General features: G+C 48.3%; 2 protein-coding genes across 2 annotated transcripts; both read right to left on the bottom strand.

The window, feature by feature from the left end:
* Positions 1-839: 839 nt before the first annotated feature.
* EPUS_01563 (uncharacterized protein) lies at positions 840-4,112 on the bottom strand (the record flags this gene model as incomplete). Its single annotated transcript, XM_007788701.1, has 3 exons — positions 840-913; positions 1,896-2,605; positions 2,659-4,112. The coding sequence occupies 3 exons, from the start codon at positions 4,110-4,112 to the stop codon at positions 840-842; spliced, it is 2,238 nt and encodes a 745-aa protein (XP_007786891.1).
* Positions 4,113-5,413: 1,301 nt separating this feature from the next.
* On the bottom strand, positions 5,414-12,148 carry EPUS_01562 (uncharacterized protein; the record flags this gene model as incomplete). Its single annotated transcript, XM_007788700.1, has 1 exon — positions 5,414-12,148. The coding sequence occupies one exon, from the start codon at positions 12,146-12,148 to the stop codon at positions 5,414-5,416; it is 6,735 nt and encodes a 2,244-aa protein (XP_007786890.1).
* Positions 12,149-12,341: the final 193 nt, after the last annotated feature.

Genomic DNA, 12,341 nt, shown 5'->3' with positions numbered 1-12,341 from the left:
GATTGACCGATTTCAGGATATTCACTACAGACCAACTGGCATTATCACAGTTCTGCGGAAGGCTTTCGCATCTTGCCCTTCCTCACAGCCCATGGACTATGTTTCGGCATTTAAGAGCTCGTCAAGAGACAAACCTTGCTGCACGAAGGCGCGTCTGGCCGACGATGTTTCGTAAAGCCCTCGACTGGAGACGAGGTACGTGACATACTTATTTGAGGCTTGTCATTGGGTGGTCAACCTGGTCAACCCACCCTCCCTGATGTCGGGAATCTGCGAAGCCCTGTGACTGGAAGTGGGAAGAACGCCGTGAAAGTTCCTTGGTCTATGCTCAAGACTCACCAGCCCTGCATAGTCTGCTCTTCTCTTCGAGTCGGAAAGACCTGGACGCTGGTGACTGCCTTAATCATTAGGGACAATTCTAGCTCAGAGTTCACATCGCATTATTGGGCCTGTCAGCATGCCTTTTTTTATCGAGTCAATCCTTCAGCTTCACCAGCTGACAAGCCAATATGTAGAGATGGCAGGTTCAGTGTCCCACAGCTTAAAATATGTGTATCTTTGCATCAACTATCAACACTGCTAAGCTACGCGCTCTCTGATTATACCATCAATCAATCATGCTACCAGAAACATACTCTTACACTCGTCTATTTCTGTTACACATTGCGTTCTGGGTCTCGGTTTTCCTTGTCACAGCACAATTGTTGCATCATCCACATCAACGACCACATGCCCTCCTCCAGTCTCCAGAGGTCTCACTATCCATATCTGCCACCTCCGCCCAGTTCGACCCTCCATCCATGCATCCGTTCTTTCTAATTCTTCGCTTCGTCCTCAGATCAGAGCAGCCGATCACGTTTCCTGCGGGCTCCATCTTCAACCACGGCACCGCCTTCGCCCTTGGTGGCCTCCCCTTCATTGACATTTAGTTGCGTGACGGGCAATATGGGTGGAATGCAGACATTGAGGCAGAGTGGTAATCAGAGGTGGTGAGGCCACTCACTTCCTGTCCAACGTGGGTGTAGAGGGTGTGTCAGAAGCAGCGTTAAAAAGGCCCATGATTTGGCACTTACTCCGTACACTCTGATGTACAATTACTCCGTGTTAAATTCCTTTATACTCACGGTTGGCGGCATGTCCCAGCTTTCGAGAGATCAATCTTGTTGGCCAATAACCATGATGAACCAGAAAAAACAGAGCTATGTCAATGCTCTGCAGGGTTTAGACCATATCTAACCTATATGCTACGTCCTGTTTTGTCTAGATATGTTGATTGGGCCTTATCGCCCTACCCGGGGAGAGAGGTCGGGGTCGGGAGTCTTGATCTTCGGACGTATCAGATGCAGAGTAAATACCTTGTGCCCATATACTTAATGCCGTTTCGGATAAGTACAGAGAGAGTGGGAAGGAAGATCTCATGTTGGTGTGGCAGTGTTGCGTTCTTCGTGTTGTGCCCTTTGTTTTGATGTGGGGAGATTGCGGTCAATATCCATACTGTCTGTCATAAGTATTATACCTACGCTCAATGCCTACCAGTACTGAACAAAGTTGAGGAGGAGAAGTGCCGAAAGAGGCACAGTAAGAATTGTGCACTTGTAATATAATTATGGTAGCAATGTGATTTCATTTAACTTTTCGTGAACATCTCTGGTTGCTCTGATCATGGGAAGTCACAAGTCTGATGCCTTTGAGGGCAAAGTAAGTTCGCTCCGCTCAGATAGATCGTTCAGGGCCAACATAAGCTGAGTCCAAAATAAACCCTTCAAGCTGGCGTTTGGTCTTCTGTGCACTGGGGAGGGCCATGCATCAACAAATTACAACCTTACCATGACAATCCAAACAAAGTTGCAGTGCACATCGTATGCAACCAACATAATGTAGTACCACCTGCTCACCGTCACCGACATCGTAAGTAGAGCACGCTTGAGCCAGCTTGTATAGCTGTGTTCCGTAATCTCGCCTATCTGATTCTAACAAACATGGTGTGCATAGTTCATGTGGTGAACCCCTGGCGAGATAGAAGTTTTCAGCCAGATCTCCAGCAGGACTATCGGGCTTGTGCTGGCAGGGAGGAGTAAACAGGACATGGTCGATTATCTGCACTAAATTCCAGCCGCCAAAATAGCCATTCTGTCTGTCATCAAGCACAAGCGTCCCTTGCAACACATCGTCATAAACGGAGGTCCTCCAACGCATGGGTGTCTGAAGGCTATCCGTTGGACGTGGCGGGACAAAAGTTGCTGGAACCCTGGACTGGTGCTTCGCTGCATCTGGAATTGCGAGCTCATCAGAAGAAAGGCGATAAGTACCATGCCATTCATCTATCATACGGTCGAATCTCATTCCGTTCATATTCAGGAACCCCGGAAAAACACAAAGCTGGAGATAGCCTTTTGTCATAAAATTGGTGGACTCGAAGAATGCCGGGTAGATAACCTGACCACGGTTCGAGGACATGATTGTGTCTGGAGTTACCAACTTGTGCCCCAGAAGTTGAGTTGCATGTTGCATTATCATGTACCTGTCGCACAGGATGTAGCCTGGATGATACAGAATCCGCCGCCAATTTTTCTCCACGGTAGATTTCCATAGGCTACTTGGTCTTCTATCAGCAAGTGAGTAAATTACCTCCTCGGGGGGTAAGTCATGCTGACTCACAGGCTCGCGCAAACAAGAGGGAAAGCATCTATGTTTGAACCAAACAACGAAAAAAATGTTAGTTCTGCACCAAGATGAACGATCAAAGATACGAAGTGTGCCTTCTTATCGCTGTGCACTCGTTTTGGCCCTGTTCTAAATGATGGTTCCTTCTCTACTATGCTCGATAGACTTTTGAGGCAATGAAGGTCATCATTGACACTGCCTATCGGGACGACTGTAATGTGAGTTCCTAGAAGCTCTTGAACCAATGCAATTCTCTCCCCAGCCTCAGGAAACGCGGTACAACGCAATAGTGAGTCCATGGGGGAGACTTTATCAGTTCTCTGTGTGTACCGGGAGTAGTCGAATTGCGTCCTTTGTTCGTGTCCTTCAAAGCTCAGCCGATCTGGCAAAACTCCAACCATAAGGGAGATGGTGTTTTCCAGCACCCCATGAAGCTCTCGATTGCTCTGCAGGGCTGGATATTCATTGAAAAGGCGTCTGACCTGTAAGATTGTCCATTGACGTACAGTCATTAGACCATTCCAGGGCATCTTCGATTTGGGCATCTTCTCTTCTATCACGAGGTTTCTCAACGTTTCATTCATGTGCGAGGCTGAAACCTGGAGATCCGTTGTTTGACTTTTTCTAACAGAATTGCGCATTTGCTCAGCACGGTGGTCATCCTGAGAGCTTTCAAGGACAGTCAAAAGAATACGAGGCTTGTCTTGGTGATTCAATACCCGCCCGGTTACAAGCTGGATAAATGGAGGTTCGCCAACCAACCATTTGATGAAAGCGACTAACCATGGCACATATTCTGGCCGGGATCTGATGTGTGCACCCTGCTCTTCACCAAGTCGGCTTGTCTCGTTAAGGAGTAAAATCAAATCCTGCAACTTTCCTTTCGATGGAATCACTGCTATCTGAGGCCGGAAAAGATCATCCGCAGGCCGCAACAACTGACTTGTGAACCAGATCTCCCAGCCAGCCACACTTGCCGCGAAGTCAGAAAGAGCAAGCTTGCTTTCAAGTATTCTCATCATACTTTGCACTTGAACGATCGTGGGACGAAGCTGATCTCGACTTTGGGTGGCTTCTAGCAGCGAATCAATGCGTATTGCAGCTTCATAGCGGGTCATAGTGCAGAATGTTGCGACCAGGCTCAGAAAGCGAAGACCGCCATCAGACTCGGACAATATCTCGACCGAGTCCCCTTTCAGGTAGCCAATCTGAGCAGATACGAACTTGAGCACGTGCGATGTGTGGCTGCGTCGAGCAAGCTGCCCAATTTTCAAGCGCGTTTCGGGGCAAATTGGAAGGAGGGCGCCAAAGGACTGACACGCAGACAGAGCAATAGGGCTGACGTTGTCACTTGTAGCAGCCTGAAGTAGTCCTTTACTGAATGCGATCAGTCCGCCAGCGGTCTCGTTAAGCGCCCATACGGACTGTGTCGGAGGTAGATGCGCCATAATGCTACTCGATCAGAGTCCCAAAGAGGAAGTCAGCTTCTGCAGGTGATATGTCAAGCTGTGAGAGCGCCTTTCGACCAATTTTTGAACATTGAATCCCCGCTATTAATCTGCGTTTGATTGGTCCATTCCAAATGCAACGTCAGAACAAATTTCGCTATATCGCACAGCAAGTTTGTATACATATTTATGTCCTCAACCTTTTAATAGGTAGTACAATGTGCTTTTCTACTCTATCTAATAGACCGTTCAACTTAAAATCAACAATGTCAAGGTCCAGTCAATGGTAGCAAACTTCAGCTTTTGTCAAGGATTCTTGCTATGTTGCGAGGCGCTCTAGACCACATAGCTGGACCACACGATGGAGAAAACTCGATAAAGATAACGAACGATTGCGTCTGAGTCAAGATGAAGGCTGAGCTAAGTAGCAGTAGTGATCACCTCTGCAAAAGGTCGATTATGTACTACACTTCTCCAGATGAACGAGGGAGCTTCGTCTCAACCGGTGCTGACATCCGGTCTGCTCGTGCCCCGTCTCAGAACAGCCACAAGCCTCATCTCGAAATCCAATTTCCCATAACGGTTCCATCTGATACGACCTTTTGGAAACAATGAACGATGACTTCCCAGTATCCAAAACAGGGTTATCTAAAAATCTCCCTATTCGAATTACCCGGATTTTATCATAGCACTCGTGCACCAATACCAACATGCTCTCAGCAGACGCGCATGTACTTACATAAGAAAAGAAGAATTAGCTGCATCAACTATGGATGTATCACAAAGCATCTACCACGGCAGGGGGCATAAATATTCGTAGCACGGCGCTAGTAGCAGCTAGTTCGGGTACAGCGCCACATCAATACCTAGAAGCTTCTCTTTGGCTATCATTTATATCGATTGGCCACACCAGTACCGCCTAACTGCTCCAGGCTTAGGTGTCTCGTTCAGAGTCTGTTTTGCTGCAAATATACTAGTGCCGTGCTTCGAATACTTATGCCAGGTACCGTAGTAGGCCATCCACAAACAACGTGCACGGAACCGCATGCAGAGCAAAAACTAGACCCTGCTTCGTAATCGTGTATCCGCTCCCATACGAGCAACACTCGGGACGGAGACCTACGGACCGGCGAGCCAAGGACGGATTGAAGCAGAAGTGGTGAAAAACCTCTCATGTCTCTTCTCGTCAACGATGCTTGTCTTTAGCAACCAAGCCAACAACTTATACTAACAGGATGTACCCACTTACAAAGACTGAACGCGTATCGTGTCATATAATTGGCTATGTGTATATGCACTACCTACCCCCACCAATCTAGATGCACAAAAGCCTCCACAAACTCGCGTACCATGAATCTCGCCTTCTCTTTGCATTGTTCCATCTCCGTTTCTGCAGCGGCGCCTGAGACCGTTCTCTTGGAAGCTTTGACTACCTTTGGCGCTCCTCTCCCAATGACTTGCCAACCACCTGATGCGTCGGTGCGCCATGTCTTTTCGAGCGCATTCTGCAATTCCTTCTCTGCATAAGCCCTCATCATGGAGGGTTCAGCAGGTGCGTTGGCAATCAAGTCTTCATCAGCCTCAATTTGCAGAGTGTATGAATCTGCATCGGACGGTCGTTCAACGGCGAGGATGTGGTCCTTGAGAACTAGAAGAACCTCTATGAGACTACTGATTTCGACGTCGCAAGGAAATGCTTGAACTGCTTCATATGTGCGCAGCATTGCTGAATGAATGAATGAAACAAGCTCGGCAAAGTTTTCGAGAAGCTCGAGGGATGATAAAATGAGACTTGGTGCACAACTTTGGAAAGCGCTGATTGCGCTTCGTAGCATGATATCTGCGGCAGTGACCAATTGCTGGAGTGCAGACGCATTCCAGAGATCAGAGCGACACCGAAGGTTCACAAAGATATAAGTCAAGACTCGGAGCAATGGCCTGGAGACAATGTGTCCAGGTGCTGAGAGGGCATAACGTACATAAACAGGAAACACATTCTGCAATAGCGATGTTAGCAAAGCAGCATCCGAATCGTGATTCTCAGTCCGTTCAATTGACTCCGGACCTAGATCCAGCAATGCATCGCACAGCTGGGGGATGAATTGATCCTGAGTGTCACTGATAGCAGCTCTTTCATTAGCATTATACAGGAAAAGCACCATTGCTTTCGTAACCCCGGTTGTCTGAATCATCAAGCTATATCGTTTCAAGGTAGCAGTAATTGCATAGGATTCAGCTGAGAAGATGGCTGGGTCCGTCAAGAAGGCGTCGATCTTGTGGAAGTCGACCACGTACAATTGCATTTGTTGGATCACAAAGTGTAGGAAGACTCGATATTCGTCTTGTGCTTGTTGATCTACTGAGAGATCTTGGTAGGAGGCCTTCATTGTTGTCTCCATACTCTTGAGGATCTCGCAAAACTCCGACTTGCTGTAGGGATGCGACGGCTGCGTCGACGAAATTGCTATAAGCCTGTGCATATTGCGCAGCAGAACATATATCATGGCAGTACGGCGCTCACATAGTTCACTCTTCGATATCTCAAGCTTTCCACCTACATCCGATCGTACCGCGAAAGGGGGATTGAATAGTAATTGATTTTCTGGATCATGGAACAAGATGGTGGAAGTGAGCAAAGGCTCCCAAAGGAGAGCCCTATTCGGTCGACATAGACTGCTAATCCATATGGTCAGAACTCGAAGGCGGTCCTTCTCATAAAACCCATAGCTAGCATCTATAACTTTGGTGAGAAAATAGATCTTATACTGCTGCGATTGTTGAGTGTGCCGCAGAGACTCCCATGAATATGTCGAGAATTGACCCATAAAGTCATCCCAACTCCGTGCTCTCAAGGTAACAAGAGCGTGGGCAACCTCAAACCAACAGTCGACCGTGCCCTTAAGGATCGCATGGTCTGGAACAGTATCGTTGCCGAAAATGTTGGAAAGGAAACGCCACAGCATGGGGTGAAGCTCCTGCTGCAAATGAGAGAACTCTTCATGATCTGAGCTGGAATCGGTCTGGCCATCGAGTTCCATGCTGTCGAAGTGATCCCAGGTGCCATATTCCTGACTATCTTCATCCGTAGGTCCTACACGAACTATTCGGGATAGACAGTATTGAGTGTACGCACTGATAATCTGCAATGCGGCTGAGACCACAATATTTGATGCAACATCCTTTGTCTCGCAGTATTTTATTATCACCCGAAGCGTACTTCGGCCCAACAGTGCTGTTGCCTGGCTTGTAGTCTGACAAAATTCAAAGCTTTGTTGCCATGTCTTCAGTGCGTCGATGAGTATATCTGCGCTTGGTTTTCGTGAGAAAGAGAGAGTTTTGCACAACTTAGCATTGTCCGTATGGCGATGTTCATCGAGTCCCATTGTTTCATGGCTTTCTGAAGTGTAATAAGCTAAGAGATCCATGACGATTGAATCATGCCACTCTCTTAGCAATAAAAGTGTGGGGTGATGATGAGTGTCTGAAGCTTTCTGGCCTCTTGTGTCTACGGATTGTTCATTGAAAAGTGCGTGCTGAACAAGTCGTAACCAACATTCAAGCGCAATTCTGCACGCTTCACGGTGAGCATTCGGAAAATCGACGAACGATTGTAACAGCCGCAGGTTCGGTTTCAACTCCGGCGGCATTACGCAATGCATGACAGACACAAGGTCGAACCGATTTCTCAAAGCAATAATATTGTAGCGGCTGGGAGTCTTGTTCTTAGGTAGGTCTTCGCCCTTGTTAGGTACCAGTCTTGCACTCAATGACCGCAACACTCTTTTTGCCAGCTTTGGATTAGCATCAGGCTTGCGAGAAATCATGATTGTCTGTGCTATAAGGCCGAGGAACGCGTGGAAGCCGGAGTCAGTTTTGCCAACATGAACACTAACTCCAGGAGCAAGATTGAGAGGAAGGCAGAAGCGGTTTTCAGGCGTTTCTCCGAACATTTCTTTGAAGTCATTGCTGCTGTAGGCATCGAACAATGTTCCAATCACAGCATGGCCTCCTTCCCAGCCCCATAGCTGAACCAGGTCGAAACATCGGTGGACAAGAACCCGACCATAATGCTTGGTAGAGTAACTGGCCTTGTGCCGTCGAGGCATGAATAGCTGTAAGAACCGGATAAGAAGCCGCTGAATCAGATCCCAGCCAGGCGAGGTAAATGTTCGGGGTAGCTGACCAGACGCATCCAAGTCCAGCCACGGCAAAGTTAGAAAAACACCCTTCCACCAGCCATCATAGTCTCGAAACGTCACCAAATTCTCTGGCTGAAAACCAATGAAAGAAGACAAAGCCTCTGTAACGAGATCCCATATATCGATATGCAGCACTGCTTGCTTGCTCAAATTGTTGATCACTGTCAGCGCATCCACCTCGGAGGATTTATTGATAAGCTTGGGCTCCTCGCTGCTGGAGCTTGTGATATTTGTTAGCCTCTCTAGATTATTGTCTCGATGGAGGGCTTTCAACACTACCACAGCCAAGGTTTTGAACGTCTTACATAGCTCTGTCTGAAGTTTGTGGTTCATTAAGGCTGATGCCACGATACAAGCAATCTCGACGATGAAAACGAGCAGTAAGCTTGAGAGTTGGAGCATGTTAGGAGGTACTGCAGAAAGGCTTGATTCCAATTGCGACCTAACCTGATCAACAAGCTCCATTGCCATGCGTGTAGCAACTTCTGCAAACGCAGCCAGGCTCTGACGATTCTGGAAGGATACTTGCCGACTTAAATAGCGTGTAAGGGTCTTGAATGCACTTAGAGTATTTTGCGGAGGATTATTGGCCATGTCGCTGGCATGACAGCCTAGACATCCTCTCAGTTCGAGAAACCATGCAGAGAATTGTTGAGAGACTTGATCATCCCACACACCCCAGCGATAAGGTGAGCCCATTGTAGATGGTCTGAGAACCACGCATTCATTGTCTTTACTTTGAAACAAATTCCTGCAATTGAGAACAAGATTCCTTGTGAGGTCAGATAAATGATCTTCTCCAACAAAACTAGCATCGTGCAGACAGACACCCTCTGCGAAGGGTACCACACCAAAGTCTCTGGTAATGGGGAATTCTGGCGAACCAAGACCAGCCAACACTACCCCAGACAACGCGTCAAGATCGTTGTTATCATTAGGGCTGGTTGCCGAACCTGACAGCTCTAGTGCCCAAGCAGGGCTTAGAGAAATGAGGTCGCTTTGTTTAGGAGTTCGCTTTCGACGAGATCGAAACAAAGCTTGTCTTGACGCGTCCTGGGCGAGATCATTATCTGTTTGGTCTTCCATACGTGTAGGTAATGCTGGATATCTGTCCTGTGTTGTCTCTACACGAGCAATTCTCTCGAACTGAGAAGAATTCGAGTGACCTCCGAACGCATTGAGAACTCTTTCGGGGGATTTAAAATGGCGAAGACTCTCGAGTTGGGCGCCTCGAGGTTTCGCGGAGCCTACTGTTGAGGTAAGTAAGGCGCCTCTCCCTGAACGATTCTGATGCTGTGCATGCATGTGGGCCCGAATATCTGATATGCTTGATATACCATTATCGGAGGTCCGGAACAGATTTGTTTTGGAGTGATTAGAAGACTGGATCGACTGACCCGTCTGGCGAAGCAAGATGTCACGGATCAAGTCCTCCGTACGGTGCCAGGGTGGCAAACTTTGCTCGGACTGCCGTCGATCGTTAGGATCCCTTTCCTGTGAATGCATGTATTCTCCACTCTCAAGAACTGGTAAGCGTTGTAGTCGCTGCGCAAGTGAACCCCTTGGTGGTAAATTGTCCTGTTGCGTAGATTTCCGTGGCTTAGCATTTAAGGAGGCTTTGGTGTTTTGCTCGAGTAGGCCTTTTCGCCAATTGTTGAGTTCACTGTTTGCTTCTTCAGTATCAGCGCTGGTCGCCATGCGGATGTATTTGCGACTCGGGCTCTGCCGTCCGCCTCTCGTACGTGATCTGGCACGTCGAGCAGCCAAGCGAAGAAATTGTGGCTGCTTCATTCGAGGCAGACTCTTGTAGCCAGGCGCATCCAACGGACCGAGTGATAGTGCTTTTACAGTAGAATTGTTTGGCTTTGGCCGTTGGAGTCCAAAACTACGCCCTTTATGTCTTTTGGGCTCCCTTTGTGATAACTCATGGCGCGGATGACTATCCATGTCGCGACCAAACTCACTAACAAGACGCTGGCGTTTGCCCCTCGAGACTGCGGCTTTTTGCTTTCTAGGCTTTGGCTGCATCATAATGTCAATTCCGTTGTCTTCTTCGATGTCGCTATCTATCAGACGCATCATACTAACGCGCCTACTGGGTAATGTGCTATTAGACAAGTTAGAGACCGTAGGATCATCGAACGTTCCCATCAGGGGCTCCTCCTGGGGAGATGAATCATCTGAAACAACGATAGCATTATGTGAAGCTCGGGATGGAGAGTTCTGACGATTTTGAGGTCTGGAAACGCTATGGGCACCGGCTGGGATATCAATGTCTCGGTCTGGTGACGAAGACCAGCTTCTGATTGGGTTTTCCCCCGTCTTTTCCTGCTGACCTTGGAGCCGGAAAAATGATGCCGGCAATACACCTTTGGTTTTCCGCTGAAGTCGATAAATTTGGCTATCGTCCTGCTCGAGTGAATGTTGAGAGCTGTTGCCCACAGACTCAGCCGTGCAAGGCTCGGGAGAATCTGAGCCGGAATTGCATTGAAGGGATTGATCTGCCGGCTGCTGAGCAGTAGAAGATATATTCGGTGTCGGTAATGTTTGAGGAGTCCTACGTTTACGTCTTGCTAAATGATTTCGCTTGGAAGATCTTGGAAGTACTTCAGTAGACTGGCTCGATTGGCCGCTCCGAGTACATGGTGGAGAAGGCGGAACGTGGAAGACGGCACCACTTGGACTTTTTCCTAACGTGGAAGTCGGAGCGTCAAAAGGCGGGTCATAGATGTGGAGTTCGTCGTCATGACTGGGTGTTCTTTTGCTCCTGAGGGCATTGTAGACAGCTGTTGATCGTTTCCTAGGCGGCGGCAAACGACCATGCTTAGCCTCAAGGATAGCATCGAGATCTGGCAGCTCCTCATCACTCGCAAGGGAATTTGCAGACGGTCTTCTGGGACGTCTTCTTTTTGCCTCGTTATGAATAGGTTGTAAAGGACCAGGAGTTTCCTGTTGCGAGGATGTTGTCTCCTGCGTGCTCTGGCTAGCACCATTCTCCCTATCTTTGCAGTCTTGACTCTCACAAACATCTGACGTCCTGCGCCTGTGGAGATCATCCAGATAAACAGGCCTCAAACCACGAGCGAGCAGCTCTTGTTGGTACCGAGCGCCTTCAAGAGCGTATGGATGTAGCTGGATCGGATTTCGTTGCCTCAGATTCCTTCTTGTGACATGTGCCGCATAATCCAAATCATCAACACGATGTGCATCATTGCCAGCGGATGCTGGGAAACGGTATTCTGAAGAACGATGGTCTAGAGGTAGCGGTACATCTGTCACCTTGTCTTTGGGGGTTGTTCCGGAATGATCGCCGGCTGAGAAGGATTCAATGGAAGATAGCGGTGAGGACAGGTTACTTTGGTTGTTGGAGTGGTGACCGTCTATAGTTGTAGATGAGCCGCTCAGGACTTCCTTGACTATATCCAACCCAGATCTCAGCTCGTCCTGGAGCTGCTCCGCCACAGACTCCTGGGGCCTCTCAATTTGGCTCTGATCAATTAGGTCCGAGTCATGCTCCGGTAGCACCTTGTCCTGCAATTGTTTATCTTCTTCTAAGCCACCCTCATCTTGGTCAACTTCAACTTGCCGTGCAGGCTCTCTGGGATCAACTTCTGATCTTATCGGGTCATCGTGTTGCGCACCTGCAAGCAAGATCGAATAGTCGTTCTTGATGAAGCAAGCATCCTTTGAGTCGGCATCAGACAGTGAAAGCTTCTCGTTATTGCATAGCCCAAGACCTACTCTTTGCTGCTCTGCATTTGGACTTAGCAGCTCAAGGCCTTCCTCTTCCTCATCATCAGAGTCTGGCACATAACCCCGCTCTTTCCACTCGGCCATCGATCGAACACCGCATGTCGTTATATGCTGCAGTTCCGTCTGGATAGCGCCAAATAACACTGCTAGTATTTCTAGTTTCTAGCAGGTTGTGTCGCGTACAAATTCATGGAAACGCGTCAAGAGGTCTTGGCATAGATCTGGTGCGGAGAAGGCGATGCGGGGAAGTTACAGTCTAAGTCACTCTCTCATGTCA

This window comes from Endocarpon pusillum (assembly GCF_000464535.1).
Source record: "Endocarpon pusillum Z07020 unplaced genomic scaffold C721943, whole genome shotgun sequence".
NCBI lineage: Eukaryota > Fungi > Ascomycota > Eurotiomycetes > Verrucariales > Verrucariaceae > Endocarpon > Endocarpon pusillum.
Note: the sequence above shows the minus strand (reverse complement) of the source record. Positions and strands in the feature narration are given on the sequence as shown.